The sequence below is a fragment of the Bos indicus x Bos taurus genome, chromosome 28, assembly GCF_003369695.1.
Source record: "Bos indicus x Bos taurus breed Angus x Brahman F1 hybrid chromosome 28, Bos_hybrid_MaternalHap_v2.0, whole genome shotgun sequence".
Taxonomy (NCBI): Eukaryota; Metazoa; Chordata; class Mammalia; order Artiodactyla; family Bovidae; genus Bos; species Bos indicus x Bos taurus.
The window spans coordinates 15,036,899-15,061,015 of record NC_040103.1 but is presented as its reverse complement, the minus strand read 5'-3'; the positions used below and the strand labels follow the sequence as shown (position 1 = coordinate 15,061,015).

General features: G+C 40.3%; 1 protein-coding gene across 5 annotated transcripts in view; it reads left to right on the top strand.

The window, feature by feature from the left end:
• The window catches only part of FAM13C (family with sequence similarity 13 member C), a 286,605-nt gene that overhangs the window by 123,467 nt on the left and 139,021 nt on the right, over positions 1-24,117 (top strand). The window contains exon 1 of one of the 5 annotated variants that reach the window (XM_027531042.1): positions 21,594-23,044. The exons of the other annotated variants lie outside the window; for them this stretch is intronic. Within the exon in view, the coding sequence (XP_027386843.1) occupies positions 23,040-23,044 (5 nt within the window). The 5' untranslated portion in view covers positions 21,594-23,039. Of the gene's footprint in view, positions 1-21,593; positions 23,045-24,117 lie in introns of those variants that run through there. 5 annotated transcript variants of the gene reach the window in all.

The following is a 24,117-nucleotide window of genomic DNA, read 5'->3' as shown; positions in this document are numbered from 1 at the left end:
CAGATCAGGTGGTCTGGAATTCCCATCTCTTTCAGAATTTTCCACAGTTTATTGTGATCCACACAGTCAAAGGCTTTGATTTAGATGTTACTCTCATCTAAAAAACATCCTCCAGAAACCTTCAGAATAACGTTGACAAATATCTGGGCATCCTGTGACCCCATCACGTGGACCAATATAATTAACCATGAAAGGGGTCTATCTGTCTTACTAGAAAATTCTTTTGGAAACAGTAGGAAGACAGTAAAGCTAAGAAGTTGAGAATTCAAGCCCAGGATCTGCTGGTTATTAACTATTTGACCCTTGTTGTTCAGCTGTCAAGTCGTGTCCAGCTCTGTGACCCCAGGCTTGCAGCACACTGGTGTCCTCTGTCCTTCACTATCTTCCAGAATTTGCTCAAATTATGCCTATTGAGTCCATGATGCTGTCTAACCATCTCATTGTCTGCCACCCCCTTCTCCTCTTGCCTTCAGTCTTTCTCAGCATCAGTGTCTTTTCCAGTGAATTGGCTCTTTGCATCAGGTATGTATATATATTTTAAATATGTATTTGACTGCACTGGGTCTTAGTTGTGCCATGTGGGATCTTTAGTGGCAGCATATGGACTCTTAGTTGTGCCATGTGGGATCTAGTTCCCTGACCAGGGATCAAACACAGGCCCCCTGCATTGGGAGCACTGAATCTTAGTCAATGCACCACCAGAGAAGTCCCCGCAAATTATATATTTTGTTTAAATGTTTGCTGTCTTAAATAGTACTTGACATTTTAAATGTCTGATTTTCTGTGAATAGCCATTTAGGGCAAAAAAGTGGCTGCTACAACAATGAAAGTGAAGACTTGAGAGAAGAAATTGGGGAACTGGATTTGAAGAGGACGACTGTTGGAACATTGAGTGGGATGCAATTTTTCTTATCCTGTTCCATCTTTTGTGGCTGCGCTGCAAAACTGTGGCATTTAGCTTACCAATTCTCTTTGTGGTTCTTTGTGATAACTTTCCTAGCACCCTTCTCTTCTTTCCCCAGTTGTTTCCTGTTTCCTTTGTGTGGGAGTAGATGTGTTAGCACACAGAATCTAGCACTAAATATACTGCCAGCTATAAAAGGGAATGCATCTTCTTAGATAATGATCATCAGGTTGAGTATATGTAACAGTTAGATTACACCATAGGTTGTGTGCATGCATGAGTAATAATAAGCATTATTATTAGTACCCCAAGTTGGTTTTAGCTGTTCTAGTGTGTATGGGAGATTGGCAAGTTCTGTGACTTTGCATATAAAATAGTAAACTTGAGAAAAAGCAAATATTTGGTCATTTGGGTGAAAAAATTTCTTTTGATTGTTAAAAATCCAAATATAGTATCTCAAGACAGTTTATTCTTTGACCAATTTGCCATCATCCTGTGGGGGATACCTTTGATGTCCAAACCACATTCTCTAGGTACTTCCCTTCCCGTTGATCAATGATACTGGAGAGAGACTTTTCTCTCCTTGGCTAGTTAGTATCTAATTGTAACTGAAGTGAAAGTGTGTGTGGCAGTCATATTTCACAGTGGAAACAGAGAATAGAGAAAGCCAAATTGGGGCAGGAAGGGGCAGGGAGAAAGTAGAGAGAAGCAGGGGAGAAGAGAAGGAGAAAACAGAGAATTAGCCATGAGGAGAATGAGAAGAACACAAAGCAAGTGTTAATTCCTGTTCTTGTACCTGTAACTTGTATCTAAAGACTGCTAACGGGGATTTTATTGGTTAAATCCAATCCATAGAAGCATTTTGTTTGATCTACATAGTTTTTTAAAAATAAATATTTCCAATCGAGAGGCTTTTTATATATAAAAAAATCATTAGTTGAGTTCAGTCGCTCAGTTGTGTCCTACTCTGCAACCCCATGGACTGCAGCTCACCAGGCTTCCCTGTCCGTAACTGATTATCAGAGCTAGCTCAAACTCATGTCCATCTAGTCGGTGATGCCATCCAACCATCTTGCCCTCTGTCATCCCCTTCTCCTGCCTTCAGTTTTTCCCAGCATCAGGATCTTTTCCAGTGAGTCAGTTCTTCCCTTCAGGTGGCCAAAGCACTGGAGCTCCAGCCTCAGCATCAGTCCTTCCAGTGAATATTCAGGACTGATTTCCTTTAGGATTGACTTGGTTTGATTTCCTTGCTGTCCAAGGGACTTTTAAGAGTCTTCTCCAACACCACAGTTCAAAAATATCAGTCCTTCAGCATTCAGCTTTCTTTATGGCCCGACTCTCACATCCATACATCACTACTGGAAAAACTATAGCTTTGACTAGATGGCAAAGTAGTATCTCTACTTTTTAATATGCTGTCTAGGTTGGTCATAGCTTTGCTTTAAAGAAGCAAGCATCTTTTAATTTAATGGCTGCAGTCACCATCTGCAGCGATTTTGGAGCCCCCCCAAAATAAAGTCTGTCACTGTTTCCATTTTTCACCATCTATTTGCCATGAAGTGATCGGAGATGCTATGATCTTAGTTTTTTGAATGTTGAGTTTTAAGCTAGCTTTTTCACTCTACTCTTTCACTTTCATCAAGAAGTGTTTTAGTTCCTCTTTGCTTTCCGCCATATGGGTAATGTCATATGCATATCTGAGGTTATTGATATTCCTCCCTGCAATCTTGAGTCCAGCTTGTGCTTCATCCAGCCTAGCCTTTTGCATGATGAACACTACATATAAGCTAATTAAGCCAGGTGACAGTATGCAGCCTTGACATATTCCTTTCCCAATTTGGAACCAGTCTGTTGTTCCATGTCCAGTTCTAACTGTTGCTTCTTGACCTGCATACAGGTTTCTCAGGAGGTAGGTAAGGTAGTCTGTTATTCCCATCTCTTTAAGAATTTTCGACAGTTTGTTTCGATCCACACAGTTAAGTCAAAAGCTTTGGCATAGTCAATGAAGCAGAAGTAGATGTTTTTCTGGAATTTTGTTGCCTTTTCTATGACCCAGCAGATGTTGGCAATTTGATATCTGGTTCCTCTGCCTTTTCTAAATTCAGCTTGAACATCTGAAAGTTCTTGGTTCAGGTACTGTTGAAGCCTAGCTTGGAGGATTTTGAGCATTACTTTGCAAGTGTATGAGATGAGTGCAATTGTGCAGTAATTTGAGCATTCTTTGGCATTGCCTTTCTTTGGGACTGGAATGAAAACTGACCTTTTCCAGTCCTGTGGCTACTACCGACTTTTCAAAATTTGCTGGTATATTGAGTGCAGTACTTTCACAGCATCATCTTTTAGGATTTGAAATAGCTCAGCTGGAATTCCATCATTCCACTAGCTTTGTTTGTAGTGATGCTTCCTAAGGCCTACTTGGCTTCACATTCTAGGATGTCTGATCTAGGTGAGTGATCACACTATCGTGGTTATCTGGGTCATGAAGATCTTTTTGTATAGTTCTGTGTATTCTTGCCACCTCTTCTTAATATCTTCTGCTTCTGTCAAGTCCGTATCATTTCTGTCCTTCATTGTGCCCATCTTTGCATGAAATATTCCCTTGGTATCTCTGCTTTTCTTGACGAGATCTCTCATCTTTCCCATTCTGATGTTTTCCTCTATTTCTTTGCAGTGTTCACTTTGGAAGGCTTTCTCATCTCTCCTTGCTATTCTTTGGAACTCTACATTCAGGTGGATATATCTTTCCTTTTCTCCTTTGCCTTTCACTTTTTTTCGTTTCTCAACTAGTTGTAAGGCCTCGTCAGACAACCATTTTGCCTTTTTGCCTCTATTAGATCTAATCCCTTGAATCTGTTTGTCACTTCCACTGGGTAGTCTGATTTAGGTCATACCTGAAGTGAAGATGGAGAAGCTCTATACGGTCAGGTAAAACAAAGACCAGCAGCTGACTGTGGCTCAGATCATGAACTCCTTATTGCAAAATTCAAACTTAAATTGAAAAAAGTAGGGAAAACCACTAGACCATTCAGGTATGACCTTAAAAAAAAATCCATATTCATAACTATTTAAAAAAGCACAGGTTCTGGCAGTCTTTGCCCCATATTCCCTCATGGAACGATGCAACAGCGGGCTGCAGGTGGGCTGTAGGGGCCTCTTATACACAGAACATAAAGTCTGTCCTGTTCACCATGATCAACATCACCAACGTGACTCCTTCCCACCTGCTTCCCTGGCTTAGGATGGCTGCTTGGCCTCTCTGGGCTTTTGAGTTAAGAGTCTTGCAGGAGTCTCGTCTATAGTCTGATCACCTTAAAACATCTTTCTTTCTAATCTGGTCGGCACTTCATAGTGGCCAATGACTAACTGTGATTGATTCATAAAGATATTGCTGGAAACAGAGCTGCTTTGAACATCTGAGGGGCCTGGAGCAAGAATACAGATATTTAAAAGTAATGAAGCAAGTTTAGCAGGCTCTTAAGTAAAATCCATACTGTCCTCCTACTGTGGCAAATATATCTTTGTGATAATAAATCATGACTATCTTTTAAACTATAGGTTTAATAGAATTAAATCTGTCACCTGCCAAAGATGACTGATTTTTTTTAGATTTTTGTGTATCTATGGATGTTCTTTGAGTAAGCTAATGATAATTTGAGGAGTGATAAAATATAGATCTACATAATTTATGAATTGCTTTATATTTATCCCATAAATTTTTAAATTTTATTTCAGCAAAACAAATACTTATGCAAAATTTTCAAATAATTTATGGTCTATTCTCGACCATGCCAACTTCATGAGCTATTTTGGTCCTATACATTTTTTTAGTTCTATACAGTTTTTGGGCTTTCTTGGTTGCTCAGCTGGTGAAGAATCTTCCTGCAATGCAGGGGACCCCGGTTTGATTCCTGAGTTGGGAAAATCCGCTGGAGAAGGGATAGGCTGCCCACCCCAGTTTTCTTGGGCTTCCCTGCTGGCTCAGCTGGTAAAGAATCTGCCTGCAGTGTGGGAGACCTGGGTTCAATCCCTGGGTTGGGAAGATCCCCTGGAGAAGGAAACAGCTACTTACTCCAGTATTCTGACCTGGAGGTATAGTCCATGGAGTCGCAAAGATTCAGACATGACTGAGTGACTTTTATTAACTATTTCAGGGAAACTTTATTTTCCTTAAGCAATAACAAGTGAAATTGTCAAAAAACTGTTTAAAGCAGTATTTTGACTTAGAAATAATCATGAACTTTAAATATCATACACAAACCATGAATTTACATATCATGTTTAAACATTGGAATGGGATTACATGTGATAAAATATGATCACAGAAAATATTATAAAATAATTTCATTATATAAATCTGTTATACTTATTCCTTAATTTTTACCCTATTTTAAAGCAATTTTAGATCTATATCATGAATTGCTGTCATGCTTCATGCACCTATGTCTTTAGATATAATGAGGTGTATGTGTGTCTGGTATGTGTATTCATTTGAACCATTCAGGTTAATCTACCCAAAAAGGGAAAATTTTATATGGTTCAGCCTGATACATATTTAAGTCATTTGAATTGTTTCACTCTGTAAAGTGTTTCTCAGTTGCTAACAGTTCACTAATTTTTGTCTCTAGAACTATGAGTAGGAAAGAAGAGAGGTGGAATGGGTGCTCGGCACTCCTGGGAAATACTTCATTATGCAGAAGTCTAGTGTATTCTGAGAGGAGGGATTGACAGGTTAGCTAATTTGTCTTTTCTCTTACTCAAGCTTTCCTGTCATTCAAATCCTCCCAGTTCTCTGGAGCAGCCTCTGTGGAAAAACCTGCAAACTACTGGGGCGTTAGGACACAGTCACTTTTCTTTTCAGGAATATAAGGCAAGAGATACGGAGCAATGTTGCCCTGAGGCCGAAGCAGCGTTAGAGACAGGCATGAACGTTTAACTGCTGGTCACACTTCCTTAGTGCCAAGGTCAGGTCCCAAAGGACCCAGGAGTCACAGTATGGGTACTAACAGTTCTGTAAAGCACGGGCCCAGAACAGAGCCCCTTCTTGCCCAAACCTGAGGGTGATGCTGGCTGTTCATACTCCTGAAGCATGGCTGTAATCAAAACAGGATCTTGTTCACCAATGCACAGAATACAGCCAAACATGACGGCTCGGGCTCTGGATGACTGGTTCCAACACAACCTGCAGGCCTTCCCTCCTCCTCTTGGCCTTTACTAGTCTCCTCAAGGGCAGAAACTGCAGCTAAAACAATAGCTTAGAGATACAGGCCACTACATGTGCTTTGTTTCTTCCCATCCTTAAGATCTTGCAAGATTGTTTATAGTAGAATTTGAAACTTAAAAGCATTAACAGATTAGATGTTGAGTAATTTCTTTGCCACTCCCACCCAGATTTGTCTCTGAAGTCAAGTGGTGATTTTTTCACCAAGGTAGGCTTTTCTCAAAAACCCAGCAGTGCTTCTCCCTTCTGTGCAGCCCCTCTTGGCCCCACACTTATTTTAGTTTTTAGTATTTTAATTTTATTGGAGTATAGTTGATTTACAATGTGTTAGTTTCTGGTATATAGCAAAGTGATTGAATTACACAGATATCATTCTTTTTCAGATTTTTTTCTCATATAGGTTGTCACAGAATATTGGGTAGAGTTCCCTGTGCTACACAGTAGGTCCTTGTTGGTTATGTATCTTATGATAGGATAGTAGTGTGTATATGTCCATCCCAAATTCCTGATTTATCCCCTCCTCACCACATTTCCCATATGGTAACCATAAGTTTGTTTCCGATGTCTGTAAGTCTATTTCTGTTCTGTAAATAAGTTCATTCCTATCTTTTATTTAATTAGACCACATATAAGCGTTATCACATGGTATTTCTCTTTCTCTATGTGACTTCACTTACTGTGATAATAATCTCTAGGTTCCTCTATGTTTCTGCAAATGACATTATTTTGTTATTTGCCCCGCATTTAAAATATGCTCAATTAATGTTTGTAGCTTGAATGCACTCATATTTTTACCAGAAACCCAAGCGAATAAATATTCAAAGTTATGATATATTTTCCTTACTTTCTTTACACAGTATTTTCCTTTAGAAGAATGGTTTAATTTAATAAAAAGGAGCTGACCTCATCCACACACTCCCCACAAAGCCCACATTGAAATTTTACTTGCTGGTTCTCATTGCTCCTGTTAGCATGACTTAGACTGGCTGTTGGCCAAATAAGGCAATGATTTCTGTTTAGAGCTCTCTGAGATTTGGAATAGTCCATGACAGTTTTTATTCCTGAGTGTGGTAGTGAATTCCTAGCATGAGAGTTATTTCCTTGGCTTTCCTAATAAAGCTATGAACAGAATAATTGAAAGAAATTTTACATTGCATGTATATGAGGGTTTTGGTTGTTAGCGATCACAGACTGTTTATATGAGCTGGATACCATTTGGTAACTTAAAAAAAAGCAATAATTAAAAATACTAAAGCACATAAAAATAAAAGTGAGTGGCCAGCAGATGACAGTGGGAACTCAAAAGACACACACCCACAGAACTTACTGTAGACATTAACATGACTTTACTATTCTGCTGGGGTTTCCCAGGTGGCTCAGTGGTAAAGAATCCACTTGCCAGTGCAGGAGATACAGGAGTCACAGGTTTGATACATGGGTTGGAAAGATCCCTTGAAGGAGGAAATGGCAACCCACTCTAGTATCCTAGGCTGGAAAAATTCCATGGACAGAGGAGCCTGGCAGACTGGAGTCCATGGGGTTTTAAAGAGCCAGATGTGACAGCACGCCCACATGCACTGTTTGGCTGCTTAGCCAGAATAACTCTTTTATTCCACTGCTTTCATCAATTTGATTTCACTCTTCCATGGTACTGTTGCCCAGGAAGATAAAAAAAAAAAACTAATAAATTTATTGGTTGTTATAGGAACGTCTCATAAAGCCCATTTAAGTGAACATTAAGCTATTTAACTTTTTAACAGACAGCAACAAGCCAGTGTTTATGCCCCAGGACTTTTTTTGAACTCTGCCTCAAAATCCTTACCTTACTGTATCCACAGATTGTAAATGATTACATCATGATCCTTACTTAATCCTAATCATACCCTCCTCCCACTGAATGATCCCCCTTAAACTGGACTCCACAATCTACTAAATATCCCAAGTTTGCCATCCTTCCTTTAAAGAGAGTAGTAAGACTCTGGGAAGGTGCTAGCTATTCTCCCTTATCAGGTAAGAATAAACTCAGCTTTGTCTTGTCAAAAGGTCATTTTGATGATATTTTGTGGGCAGCCAGCATTTGGTAAAAGAAGAATGGCTGAATGCTGATAATTGGTAAAGCCAAATATGTAACAAAAACATATGGTGTTTCTTCTACTGATCTCTCTACTTTTGCGTATGTTGGAAAAGTTAAAAAAGAAATTTAAATCCTTGAGTTAAAACCTAGCTGGGCTGGAGGCCAACCAAGGAAAGGAGCTGCTGAATGAGTGATGAGAACTCAAGACAGTGTGATACGTAGGGTGGAAAATGGAGCCCTGGTGCCAGCCCTCTGTGGCCACATGATATAGTCTCCCTCAGTTTCAGGAGTGTGACTGTGAAACTCCCTCCCCCATTCTTGACAACACAGAGCACAGCGGAGCATCTCTGTCCACTTCTGAATGTACAAGTCAAACACCAGACCATCGCACTGCTCTCGTGAGCATGCTCTATGTGCTGGTGCTCTCTCCAGAGCCTGGAAAATGTGAGGTGAAACCTCTTCCACTGCATTACTTCTTTTTTTTTTTTTTTAATTTTTAAAAAGTATATTGGAGTATAGTTAAGTGTTGTGATAATTTCTGAAGTGAAGTGAAGTCACTCAGCTGTGTCCGACTCTTTGCGACCCCATGGACTATAGCCTACCATGTTCCGCTTCCCATGGGGATTCTCTAGGCAAGAATACTGGAGTGGGTTGCCATTTCCTTCTCCAGGGGATCTTCCCAACCCAGGGAAAGAACCCCAGTCTCCCGCATTGCAGGTAGACGCTTTACCCTCTGAGCCACCAGAGAAGCCCTGTGATAATTTCTACTCTATAGCAAAATGACTCAGTTTTACACACACACACACACACACACACACACACACACGGCTTCCCAGGTAACTCCGAGGTAAAGAATCCGCTTGTCAAGCAAGAGATGTGGGTTCAATTCCTGTGTTGGAAAGATCCCCTGGAGAAGCAGATGGCAACTCACTCCAGTATTCTTTCCTGGAAAATCCCATGGACAGGAGCCTGGCAGACTAGAGTCCATGGGGTCGCAAAGAGTTGGACATGACTTAGTGACTAAACAACACCAATAACAGCAAAATACATTACACATACACACACACACACACACACACACACAGTCTTTCTCATATTCATTTCCATTATGGCTTATTATAGAAAATAGTTCCTTGTGCTATACACAGGTAGGTTTCTTCATACGATGGTAGGAAGAAGGTGCATACATGGGTAAGGGGATTGTTAAGTGTGTGAAACAGCATAGAAGGCAGACAGGTAGGAGAATTTCAGGGCCTGATTGGAAATCCAGATATCCCCATTGCCTCTTCATATCCATACATACTTTGCCTGCCATTTCTTTCCTCACTTCCTCTCATACTTCTCATGACCCCCACTTTTCTCCTTTTGAGGCTTCTCCATGACCTCAGTTCAGTTCAGTTCAGTTCAGTCACTCAGTCGTGTCCGACTCTTTGCGACCCCATGAATTGCAGCACACCAGGCCTCCCTGTCCATCACCATCTCCTGGAGTTCGCTCAAACTCACGTCCATCCAGTCGGTGATGCCATCCAGCCATTTCATCCTCTGTCGTCCCCTTTTCCTCCTGCTCCCAATCCCTCCCAGCATCAGAGTCTTTTCCAATGAGTCAACTCTTCACATGAGGTGGCCAAAGTACTGGAGTTTCAGCTTTAGCATCATTCCTTCCAAAGAAATCCCAGGGCTGATCTCCTTTAGGATGGACTGGTTGGATCTCCTTGCAGTCCAAGGGACTCTCAAGAGTCTTCTCCAACATCACAGTTCAAAAGCATCAACTCTTTGGTGCTCAACTTCCTTCACAGTCCAACTCTCACATCCATACATGACCACTGGAAAAACCATAGATGGACTAGATGGACCTTTGTTGGAAAAGTAATGTCTCTGCTTTTCAATATGCTATCTTGGTTGGTCATAACTTTTCTTCCAAGGAGTAAGTGTCTTTTAATTTCATGGCTGCAATTACCATCTGCAGTGATTTTGGAGCCCCCCAAAATAAAGTCTGACACTGTTTCCACTGTTTCCCCATCTATTTCCCATGAAGTGATGGGACCAGATGCCATGATCTTTGTTTTCTGAATGTTGAGCTTTAAGTGAACTTTTTCACTCTCCTCTTTCACTTTCATCAAGAGGCTTTTTAGTTCCTCTTCACTTTCTGCCATAAGAGTGGTGTCATCTGCATATCTGAGGTTATTGATATTTTTCCCGGCAATCTTGATTCCAGCTTGTGTTTCTTCCATGCTAGTAAAGTAATGCTTAAAATTCTCCAAGCCAGGCTTCAGCAATACACGAACCATGGACTTCCAGATGTTCAAGTTGGTTTTAGAAAAGGCAGAGGAACCAGAGATCAAATTGCTAACATACACTGGATCATCAAAAAAGCAAGAGAGTTCCAGAAAAACATCAATTTCTGCTTTATTGACTATGCCAAAGCCTTTGACTGTGTGGATCACAATAAACTGTGGAAAATTCTGAAAGAGATGGGAATACCAGACCACCTGACTTGCCTCTTGAGAAACCTATATGCAGGTCAGGAAGTAACAGTTAGAACTGGACATGGAACAACAGACTGGTTCCAAATAGGAAAAGGAGTATATCAAGGTTGTATATTGTCACCCTGCTTATTTAACTCCTATGCAGAGTACATCATGAGAAACGCTGGGCTGGAAGAAGCACAAGCTGGAATCAACCTCAGTAGCCTCCAAATGCTTTCCTTCCCCCACATCCACTCGCAGACTTCTGGTCATTATGATGGGACCTTTCCGTCGTCCCTTCCCCCTCCCCCTCTCTCTTTCTCCCTCTCCCCCTTTCCTTCTTTCTTTCCTTTCTTCCTCACCCTAACCCTTTCTCCCTTCCTCTGTCCCTCACTCTGTTAGTTCCTCTCCCTCCCTCACTGCCTCCTCCCCCTTTCCCTTTTCTTTCTTTTTTTCCCCTCCCTTCCAAAAACAAGGCATGCAACTATTTTTAAAAAACTTTTTATTTTGTATTGGAGTATAGCTGATTAGCAATGTTGTTAGTTTCAGGTGAACAGGGAGCGGGACTCAGCCATGCATATGCATATTTCCATTCTCCCCAAACTCCCCTCCCATCCAGGCTGCACATAACATTGAGCAGCATTCACTGTGCTATACAGTAGGTCCTAGTTGGTGATCCATTTCAAATATAGCAGTGTGTTCATGTCCATCCCAACTCCCTAACTATTCCTTTCTCCCATCCTTCCCCCTGGGCAACCATTACTTCGTTTTCTAAGTCTGTGAGTTTCTTCCTGTTTTGTTAGTAAGTTCATTTGTATCATTTCTTTTTATATTCTACATATAAGAGATGTCATGCGATACTTACATTTCCCAAGAACCGCGAAATTCTAAATCTGCCCAAGTCATTAAGGACTGTCAAATCTAGCTGCTTCCTAATTGAGGACAATGAGCTTCAGGAAAGTTTAGCCACTCACCCCACACACATGATTGAGTGTGTTTGTGGTAGAAAGGAGGCATCTTTCAAGCCCCAGAACTCTCCACCTGTTCTTTTTTTTAATTTATGCTGTTTTCTAGGCTTTTCCGCTTGCAGCATTTTAGTTATTAACAGTATCTCTAATGAGTGATAAAGATTTAAAAATTTTTATTTCTTTGTAAGTTGATTCTAGATACTCTATTTTTGCTCACTAGATTGCCCATTTCTGATCAGTGTTGTGCCAGGAATTCATGTCCTCTTGGTTCTAGGATTTGATATTTACTGTTGTAGCTGAGAGGCGCAGTGTCACACATGAATTTGTAATGATTTTGTGAGGACCATTAAGAAGTTAGTTGGTTTCTGTGCAAAGTTCAGCCCAGCAACAACAGACCCAGTGCAGCCGAATCCTGCACTGTGGGATTGATACCAAACATAGAAACAGAGCGGCTCTGACTGCTCCAGGGCCCAAGGGAATGCATTCTCTCTGGATGTATGTAAACCACCTGCAAGTGACAGGCAGCTCACAAGGTCCGCGGAAGGTGGAGCTAAGTCATTGTCTCAAGGAGGTGATAAGGGCAAATTTTATTTTATAACAGTATATACTTAGTAATTAGAAATAGTTGTGGAATGAGACATTGTGCTTTTGAAACTATAAATATCTGCTGATTTCAGTGTCAGCAAACAGTTTTCTGGCCCAATCTTAGCAATGGATGACTTTTGAGTTATTTTTTCCAGTGTGATTGGTAGTTGGTACATTTTACTGTTTCGTTTGCCCGTATTTGTGAGCTCTGTCGGGAGAGGGCTGGGAGAAGGAAAGAGAAAGGCAGAAAAGACAAGGGAGGACATGACTAGAAGATTTTTCTTTGTCACTACTGAGCAAAATAAAATTCAAAATTGCTTCATAATTGGATTTTACCCAGGTTTTATCTAGCTAGCTAATACTGGCTTCATTAACAACATGCTCTAAGCTGAAAGTTCTTAATCTTTTTTTTTTTTCCTCTAAGCCATGCAGGATGGGTGATGGCTGGGCTGTGGAATTTTCCCATCGTGTGCCAGGGTTATGAGCAATTCTCAGTGGAAGAGCTACAGCAACTCCACCCCTTAAACCTCCCCTGAAGAATGCAGTTGGGAATGCATGGGAGACAGAGTGATGCCATTATAGAAAAAAGCTTGGATCTGCTCTAATTTATTATCTAGAAATTCAGCTATTCATGAATGTCAATATTTGAGAAATGACTTGTAAGTTGCAACATGCCAGGAGTTCAGATAACACTGGTGAGGACTATTGCTTGTAGTAGCTAAATTAGGTAGCCAGACTTTTGTTCCTTGAGAATACCAGGAATCTTGCCTCTCTTCTTAACAGCAATATCATGTGTGTGTGTATATATGATATATCCCCAAAGTATAGATTACTTGAAATGAGAAGTGTAACTATCTGCTATCAAGATTTTAAGGATAAGGAAGTCAACAATCAGTGTAAATGTCTCTGGCAGATTAAAGATAGATACAAATTCTTTGATGCTCCTCCCCTAAGGAGGTGGGTTCATTATCCTGCCTTCGAATCTGAGCTGACTCATACCTGCTTTGAGCGACAGAGTATGGCAGAAGAGATGTTATACCAGTTCAGGGCAAGCCTTTCAGTGGACAGGAAGCTTCTACCTTGGTCTCTTGGAGGTCAGCCATCATTAAGAAGATAGATTACCCTGAGACCACAATACTGTGAGAAGTTCAAGCCACGTGGCGAGGCCCTGAAGGAAGAGACGCTGTGGGGAGACGTTGGCCAGGAACATTGAGTTGTTGTCTCTCTATAAAGAAGACAGTTTGGGTGATGGTCCTCCCATCCCACCCGCCCCAGCTGACACCACATGGATCAGAACTGCCCAGCTGAATTCTTTTGGAATTCCTGACCCTCAAAATCATGAGCGAAAAAAAAAATGGTTTTTTAAAGCCATTAAAACAATAGATAACCAGAATCACCTAGGTTGAGAATTTTAAAGAGGCACAGAATGTCATGTGGTAAGCAAAGGCATTTATATAAGGAGATTACCAGTGAAAATGTGAGCAGATTTACATAGGCCAAAGCTCAGACAGCATGTACAAAGAAGGAGGATGCTATTGAGAGTTAAAAACGAATAGTTAAATGGAACTGTGGGAGGAGAAAGAAAAACTTAGAAATTTCTTTTGGAAGGTGTAGGAGGAATTATGGGGAGAAAAATACCCTTTCTCTTTCACAGAACAAAGGAAGTTTTGCTGAGTGGGCCCCACGTATCTGAGATGTGTCCTGTTACGGGAACCCATGAAAGTGTGCAGTTGTCCTTTAGTGGGATGACTCATTAAATTGCTATCTGTGTTTAACTAGAGTTTTAGCTATACCACTTGGCTGGAAGGAAGATGGTGCTGAAGAGGGGGGAATTGCCATTCCCACCTTGAATCAATTTATGACTTCCAGCTGTGGCCTAGTAACCATGGCCCTCACTTTTCTGTCACCCTAGTAGCACCCCAAATATTGGGCCCAAGCCCTTTTTCTCATTTCTTCTCTGCCTACCTACTACCTATTCAGTTCAGTTCAGTCACTCAGTCGTGTCCGACTCTTTGCGACCCCATGAACCGCAGCACACCAGGCCTCCCTGTCCATCACCAACTCCTGTGGTCCACCCAAACCCATGTCCATCGAGTTGGTGATGCCATCCAGCCATCTCATCCTCTGTCATCCCCTTCTCCTCCTGCCCTCAATCTTTCCCAGCATGAGGGTCTTTTCCAATGAGTCAGCTGTTTGCATCAGGTGGCCAAAGTATTGGAATTTCAGCTTCAACATCAGTCTTTCCAATGAACACCCAGGACTGATCTCCTTTAGAATGGACTGGTTGGATCTCCTTGCAGTCCAAGGGACTCTCAAGTCTTCTCCAACACCACAGGTCAAAAGCATCAATTCTTTGGCACTCAGCTTTCTTTATAGTCCAACTCTCACATTCATACGTGACCACTGGAAAAACCACAGCCTTGACTAGACGGACCTTTGTTGGCAAAGTAATGTCTCTGCTTTTTAATATGCTGTCTAGGTTGGTCACAACTTTCCTTCCAAGGAGTAAGCATCTTTTAATTTCATGGCTGCAGTCACCATCTGCAGTGATTTCTCAGTGATTGGAGAAAAATAAAAGTCAGCCACTGTTTCTGCTATTTCCCCATCTATTTGCCTTAAACTGATGGGACCGGATGCCATGATCTTCGTTTCCTGAATGTTGGGCTTTAGGCCAACTTTTTCACTCTCCTCTTTTACTTTCATCAAGAGGCTCTTTAGTTCTTCACTTTCTGCCATAAGGGTGGCATCATCTGCATATCTGAGGTTGTTGATATTTTTCCCGGAAATCTTGATTCCAGCTTGTGCTTCCTCCAGCCCAGTGTTTCTCATGAGGTACTCTGCATATAAGTTAAATAAGCAGGGTGACAATGTACAGCCTTGACGTACTCCTTTTCCTATTTGGAACCAGTCTGTTGTCCCATGTCCAGTTCTAACTGTTGCTTCCTGACCTGCATACAGGTTTCTCAAAGGAACATAATTTCAAACAGTCTAAGTTTTACTATATTAAATAATTATTTAATACATCCCTCCTGATTTATATAAAGGAAAAACTTATAAGTTGAATAAAAGTATATTTATTGTAGTCAGAGCTATGGCTTTTCTAGTAGTCATGTACAGATGTGAGAATTGGACCATAAGGAAGGCTGGGTGCTGAAGAATTGATGTTTTCTAATTGTGATGTTGGAGAAGACTCGTGAGAGTCCCTTGGACTGCAAGGAGATCAAGCCAGTCAATCCTAAAGGAAATTAACCCTGCACCACATTGGAAGGATTGTTGCTGAAGCTGAAGCTCTAATACTTTGGCCACCTGATGCAAAGAGTCAACTCGTTGGAAAAGACCCTGATTCTAGGAAAGATTGAAGGCAAAAGAGAAGGGGGCAGCCGAGGTGGAGATGGTTAGACAGCATCACCGACTCAATGGACATGAACTTGAGCAATCTCTGGGAAATAGTGAAGAACAGGGAAGCATGGTGTGCTGCAGACCGTGGGGATACAGAGGGTTGGACATGACTTAGCAGCTGAACAACAACAACAATATTTATTGTTGTTTTTGGAAGGACTCCATCTACAACAAACTGATTCTATGACACTGGAAGAGATAGTCAACATAATTTTTGCTAAAAATACATATTCTCAAAAGATCTGAAAGGTTGAATTTGATTGTATACAGTATCACCTCAGACACATAGAATTTCATAGGAATGTATGCAAAGCTGTAAAGAGTGTAATGTTAAAAAGAAGGAGGTGCAAAGTCCATTTCACTCTTCATTGAACAAACCATGCCTGGAGTCATAACATGTTCAGGGTAGCAGGTGCACTTTTTGAAGACATTTACACAATTTATCCAGTGCTACAACAACTCAGAAAGATGCTGAAGGGATTCTAAATCATGTCATAAGAGAAGGTACTGAAGGAAAGGGGAAAATTTGGCCAGGAGACCAGAAGACCAAGGAAAATTGAAGCTAAGGTGCTAATAACAAAATGTGTCTTTTTCCCAGGAAAATGTTTGTTTGAATAAGGTTTTCTAAATCAATAGTTCTACTACCATGACCCCATCTTGTCCCCTAGGAAACACTAATGATTGATCAATTCTCCGGTGCTCTTTCTGGCTGGACTGGGACCACACCTCAGAAACAATGTTCTGGGAAGCTAGTACCATCAGCCATGTCGGCCTAAAAGCATGACATCTGTTTGTTATCCCTGCAAAGGGAAGGAAGGAATGTCTAAAACAGGAAAGCCTCATTAGCTGCAGGTAATTTGTCTTGGAAAAAGCCCACTGAAGGTGAGTCACTTAAAACAGGAGCTAACATTTCAAAGTGAATAGAAAAAATGAGGGATGAATAGAGCTTTATCTTGAAAAAGAAAGTAGAACTGAATAATCACTCTTTCATTCTATTTCTCAAATATTTACTGAGTACCTACCCTGGTAGACACCAATTTCAGCCCTGGGGATACAGTAGTGAATAAGACTAAAAAATCTTTTTTTTCAAAGAGCCCCCATTCCAGTAGAAGAGGCAATTATAACACAAATAAATATTAAATGTCAAGTAGTGACAGTTCCTATGAAGAAAAGACAGAATAAAGTGATGGGAGCTGCTAATTTCGGAAGTTTGGTCAGGGATGTTTTCCCCAAGGAAGCATATTTGAGCAGATCTGGGGGTGGTTTTCCCAGCAAAGGGAATAGCAAGTGCAAAGTGCCAAGGGAGGGATCAAGTTCACCTGTTATAATAAGCGCAGGGAGACCACTATGATTGAAGCTAAGTCTCGAGTTGTCTCAGGGCCAGGGTGCATATGGCCTGGTAGGTCATGTGAAGTGAAGTGAAGTCGCTCAGTCGTGTCTGACTCTTTGCAACCCCATGGACTGTAGCCTACCAAGCTCCTCTGTCCGTGGGATTTTCCAGGCAATAGCACTGGAGTGGAATGCCATTTCCTTCTCCATGGTAGGTCATGGGTAAACAGTAAATATATTATAAAAATGTTCTTAGTTTATATTAGGAATATAATTTATAATAGTGAGCTAATTCTTAGAAATAGTCAAGAATAAATTATGCCCATTGGAGGGTAGATACATATATGTATGTGTATGTGTGTGTGTGTGTATAATTTTTCTGCAAAAATTTTAATAGCTCATCTAATGTTCACTTCACTTCACATTTGACATGTACTGCATAATTATAAAAAGGTAACGTTTACAAAATTAATCAAGGGCTTCATAAATTTTTCCAAGAAACACTCTTAATCCTTTGATGTTTAACTTATTCCCTTTAATATTTACATGTTACCATCCTTGTCAAATTTTTATTCATTAGTCGTTATTGCCAAAACCTCATTTATCATTGGAGAAGGAAATGGCACCCCACTCCAGTACTTGTGCCTGGAAAATCCATGGACAGAGGAGCCTGGTAAGCTATAGTCCCTGGGGTCGCAAAGAGTCGGATGTGACTGAGCAACTTCACTTTCACTTTTCACTTTCATGCATTGGAGAAGGAAATGGCAACCCACTCCAGTGCTCTTGCCTGGAGAATCCCAGGGACGGGGGAGCCTGGTGGGCTGCCGTCTATGGAGTCACACAGAGTCGGACATGAATGAAGCGACTTAGCAGCAGCAGCAGCAGCAGCATTTATCATCGGTTTTGAATGTGATTCAAGCCAGTCTCCATCAATCATCCTTTACTGAGTTCATGAAATCCTGAATCTTCTGCCAAGATTAAAAATTTGATAAGCTATCAGTTTACATTATATGTGTATTTTGTTGTCAGATGGATCAGAAAGAGATTCTCAGACAAAGTTGGACTAGCATTAATTGGGGGAGGGGATGTTTAAATAAGCTGGCTGCCATCAGTTTATATTTGGTATCTCCACTTTGCTTCCCTGGGCATCTTTGAATCTTCAGGAGGAAAGCACTCAGGTTGTGAGGCCTGGTTAGTAATGTCAGGCATTGGAACTGGTGAGAGAAGGGACAAAAGGACAGAGAATCAGGGAGAGATTCTCTGTTCTTTATGGAAGATTATCTTTTCAGGCAAGAGTCCTCTTTTTCCACAGGGAAGTCTGATCACTCCCCAGGGTCCTGGCAGGAAGCTGCAAGTCGCTGTGTGCAGGCCGGGAGAGCAGGCCTCTGTTGACTTCCTGGCATTGTGAAGATCCTGGCTCCTTGCCGCGGGGTCTTGCAGAAAGTGATTTCTCAGAATTGAATGTTCCTCTAGGGATGTGTGAGTATTTTACTTCAAAGACCTATAAAGTGAGCACAAAGCCATTCTGGATGGAGTTCATTTCATTTTTAAGAGCAACCCATCTACATTTAGTAAAGTTTTCATTTTTATTGTTCTTAAAAAATACTTTGTAAACACTGTGTCATTATAAGAAACAGAAAATATCATCTTCTAAACCTACTACCCAAGCACAGCAGTTTGTTCATTCTGTCCCATACTCCTGAAATGATTAACTTTATGTTAATATAGTCTTATTATTATAATAATAATAATTATAACAGGAACATTTGTTGACCTTTTTGTGTCATTTTCAGCTATGTCATTTTATCTCCATTAAAAGCCATGAGGTAAGTCGTTATTACCTCCGGTTCTACAGTTGAGAAAACTGAGGCATGGAGTGGTTGTCCGAGTGCAAACTTCTAGTAACTGGTGGGTCTTGAATCCTGGCAACTCTAGAAATTTCTTTCTTGACCACTATTTATTGCTTTGTCTTTTGTATATAGCCAAGTCAATATAATAGAATTAACTTATTTTCAATTATAATAAAGACTGTTGTTATTTAGTCTGAAGTTCAGATGTTGATTCTAAGAGCACTGATAGAAAAAGTAAAGCATTGAAACTTCTGTCATGTCAATAAACAAATTCAAATCCAGCGTCTTCATTTTCCCTTTATTCTACTTATATTGTACAAAATAGGGTGGTACATGCAGTGCACACTATATGTCATATATGTGTACATACTACGTAACTACTCTAAAGCATGACAGGGACTATGTCTAGCTTGTCCATAGCTATGAAATAGTGACGATCATATAGCATCATTTGTTGACTCATTCATTTGTTCAGTTAATAATAATACTGGTTAATATATTTTGCATTTTTTCTCTGACATCCTTAGGAAATTCTTCCTCAGAATTCTTAGCTCAACATGATGTTAATAGGTAATGTATTTAACAAAAAACAGGTTAGTCTTCATTAAGGCTGAGAAATGTTGGTTGAGAAACAACAAAATGCTTTCCTGCCCAATATGCACTGTGAAGTTATACATCCTTTTCAAAAACTTATTTTTGATCATATAACTGTGTTTTTTTTCTTTCCTTAGACCATCTGGGAGACTAGAATTCCACTGAGGACATTTTGAGAAACACTCATCTAGAACTCCAGGACTCTAGGCTTTCTGCTTCTCTGTTTAAACTCACCTTGAACTACTATATTTTTAGTCAGTTAGTGTCTCCAAAATAACCTGTGTAGTATGAATAGTCATCAATATTTTCTTACTTCAAGTTGAATAATACAAAATATCAAAACAAAGCCTCAGATACTATAAACATAACCTTTAAACCTGATTTAAAATGCAGATAAATAATGTGAGAAGAATTGGTTAAAAATAAAAATGGATGATTTTTTTACATGCTTCCAAAAACAAGTATAGGAGATGGCGATGGCACCCCACTCCAGTACTTTTACCTGGAAAATCCCATGGACAGAGGAGCCTGGTAGGCTGCAGTCCATGGGGTCATGAAGAGTCGGACATGACTGAGCGACTTCACTTTCACTTTTCACTTTCATGCATTGGAGAAGGAAATGGCAACCCACTCCAGTGTTCTTGCCTGGAGAATCCCAGGGACAGGGGAGCCTGGTGGGCTGCCATCTATGGGGTCGCACAGAGTCGGACACGACTGAAGCAATTTAGCAGCAGCAGCAAAAACAAGTATTTTTTTTTCTTCGACTTTTTTTAAGCCATAATCAACTATATCATCAAATTCTTTCATTGAGTGAGAGTACTACCTAAAATCTAGTTTTAGTTCATACTATTCATGGAACTGCTGAAAATTCTTATTTCTTTTCCATAGACATTATTGAATACTTACATGTGTTTTATACAGTTGATATTTCATGTTGGTTTCAAAGAGCCCACATTATTTCATATACTTGGTCAAGTTCTTTTCAAAGTTGAAGGCAGTATATTTTTCCATTCCAGTGGATCACTAAGGATGCTTAAAGGAGAAAAATAGGATCTTTCTCTGTATTAGAACATTTGGAGTCAGCCCCATAGACAATTAATAAGATTTCTGAAAACTGGCAGCCTTTGAACTTTTAGAGCCAATAATCCTGAATATAAACTTACCTGTATCAGTCTCAATAAGACAGAAAGAATAAGCTTTGTTTTCTGATGGCTAAATAATGCATACATATATATAGTGAAGAGGCCATGGCTGACACTCCTGAACGTAACTCATAAGAGGCTTAGGAATGTATACATACTGTATATTAAATCATTCAAGTGATAAATATTTCTAAACTTATTTTAGTTCATAAATTTCAGATCTAAGACCTCATTTTAATGTGCTTCCGTTTATTGTTCTTTGCAGATACTAATGGTGGTGTTTTTTTTTTTTTTTTTTTTTTTTTAAACAATTTGAAGGTTTCTGGCAACCCTGTGTCAAGCCTTTTGTTGAGGATTCCTGTGTCTTGTGTCTATGTTCATCAGTGATATTGGCCTGTAATCTTCTCTTTTTTTGTGAAATCTTTGGTTTTGGTATCAGGGTGATGGTGGCCTTGTAAAATGAGCTTTGGAGTATTCCTTCCTCTGCAATTCATTGAAGGCATTTCAGAAGGATAGGTGTTACCTTTTCTCAAATGTTTGATACAATTTGCCTGTGAAGGCAATTGGTCCTGGACTTTTGTTTGTTGGAAGTTTTTCAATCACAGTTTCAATTTCAGTACTTGTGATTGATCGGTTGACATTTTCTATTTCTCCCTGGTTCCATCTTAGAAGGTTGTTTCCCTCGCTCAGAATCTGTGCATTTCTTCTAGGCTGTCCATGTTATTGGTGTATGATTGCTTGTAGTGGTCTCTTGCTAAGTCACTTCAGTCGTGTCCAACTCTGTGCGACCCCATAGACGGCAGCCCACCAGGCTCCCCCGTCCCTGGGATTCTCCAGGCAAGAACACTGGAGTGGGTTGCCATTTCCTTCTCCAATGCATGAAAGTGAAAAGTGAAAGTGAAGTTGCTCAGTCGCGTCCAACCCTCAGTGACCCCATGGACTGCAGCCTACCAGGCTCCTCTGTCCATGGGATTTTCCAGGCAAGAGTACTGGAGTGGGGTGCCATTGCCTTCTCTGTAGTGGTCTCTTACGATCCTTTATATTTCTGTGGTGTCAGTTGTAATTTCTTTTTCATTTCTAAATGTATTGGTCCTCTTCCTTTTTTTCTTGATGGGTCTGGCTAAAAGCTTATCAGTTTTTTATATCTTCTAAAAAGAACAAGCTTTTATTTTCTTTGATCTCTGCTATTGTTTTCTTTGTCTCTAGTTCATTTATTTCTGCTCTGATCTTTATGATTCAGGTAAGTGTTTGGCACTATTTTTCAAATAGCATTGGCTCATCTTATGTCTCTGTGTCATATTTTGATACTTCTTATAATATATCAAACTTTTTCATTATTATTATATTTGTTATGGTGATCTGTGATTAGTGCTCTTGGATGTTACTATTATAATTGTTTTGGGGATACCACAAACCATGTCCATATAAGATGATGACCTTAAATGATAAATGGTCTCTGTGTTCTGGCTGCTCCACCAATTGACCATTCCCTGTCTCTCTTGCCTTAGGCCTCCCTATTCCCTGAGGCACAAAGATACTGAAATCAGTCCAATTAACAACTCTACAGTTGTCTCTAAGTATTCAAGTGAGAGGAAGAATTGCACATCTCTTCCTAAGCATCTAAAACTAGAAATGATTAAACTTAGAAGAGGAAGGCATGTGAAAGCTAGGGCTCTTGTGCCACACGTTCAAGTTGTAAATACAAAGAAAATGTTCTTGAAGGAAATTGAAACACAGCATCCATTCTGCAGCCCATGGATCAAGGAGTAATTTAAACTCTCAAGTCTTACTGTCTAAGAAATACATTTTGTAAGGCTGTAACTGCCCTAGGTTGTAATTCCTCTAACATCTCTGGGCAGAGTAAATTGAAAACCTTCTGGAAAGAATTCACCATTCTAGATACCATTAAGAACATTTGTGGTTCATGAAAAGAGGTCAAAATATCAACATTAATAGCTGTTTAGAAGAAGTTGGTTTTGACCCTCATGGATGACTTTGAGGGGTGAAAGACTTCTGGGGAGGAAGTAACTGAAGATGTCATGGAAATAGCAAGAGAAATAGAATTAGAAGTGGAGCTTGAAGATGTGACTGAATTGCTGCAGTTTCATGAAACAGTGTCAACGAATGAGTTGCTTCTTGTGGATAATACAGTGATTTCTTGAGATAAAATCTACTCCTGGCAAAGATTTGCTGTGAGGATTATTGAAAAGACAGCAAAAGATTTAGAACACTATACAAACTTGGTTGATAAGGCAATGACAGGATTTGAAAGAACTGAAGTTCTACCGTGAAGAGAATGGTATCAAACAGCGTTTCGTGCTCCAGAGAAATCACTCATGAATGGAAGCGTAAACTGACGGACTGATGTGACTTCATTGTCTTATTTTAAGAAATGACCACAGTCACTCCAGCCTTCAGATAACTACCACCCTGACCAGTAAGCAGTCATCAGTACTGAGGCAAGAACCTCCCTCCACCAGCCAAAAAGATTACAGGTTGCTAAAAGTTCAGATGAGGTTAGTATTTTTTAGCAATAAAATATTTTTATATTAAGATATATACTTTTTTTTCAGACATAATGCTATTGTTTACTTAATGGACTAATAGTGTAGTGCAAACACAACTTTTATATATACTGGGAAACCAAAAAATTCCTGTGATGAGCTTTGTTGCAACATTTGCTTTATTGTGATGGTCTGGAACAAAACCTGAAGTATTTCCAAGGAATAACCTGTATTAGGCTTTTATTCAGTTACTTTTCAAAATATTTTGGGGATAAGAAAAATCCTCGCAAAGGACATTAATGAAACCTGTTGTTCTTTGAAAACTCAATTTCGATTGTTCAGAGTACATCTTTGAAAGTTAAAGATACGGCTTTCATACAAAGATAGGCACATCAGATCAGATCATATCAGTCGCTCAGTCGTGTCTGACTCTTTGCAACCCCATGAATCGCAGCACGCCAGGCCTCCCTGTCCATCACCAGCTCCCGGAGTTCACTGAGATTCACGTCCATCGAGTCAGCGATGCCATCCAGCCATCTCATCCTTTGTTGCCCCCTTCTCCTCCTGCCCCCAATCCCTCCCAGCATCAGGGTCTTTTCCAATGAGTCAACTCTTTGCATGAGGTGGCCAAAGTACTGGAGTTTCAGCTTTAGCATCATTCCTTCCAAAGAAATCCCAGGGCTGATCTCCTTCAGAATGGACTGGTTGGATCTCCTTGCAGTCCCAGGGACTCTCAAGAGTCTTCTCCAACACCACAGTTCAAAAGCATCAATTCTTCGGCGCTCAGCCTTCTTCACAGTCCAACTCTCACATCCATACATGACCACAGGAAAAACCATAGCCTTGACTAGACGAACCTTTGTTGGCAAAGTAATGTCTCTGCTTTTGAATATGCTATCTAGGTTGGTCATAACTTTCCTTCCAAGGAGTAAGCGTCTTTTAATTTCATGGCTGCAGTCACCATCTGTAGTAATTTTGGAGCCCAGAAAAATAAAGTCTGACACTGTTTCCACTGTTTCCCCATCTATTTCCCATGAAGTGGTGAGACCGGATGCCATGATCTTTGTTTTCTGAATGTTGAGCTT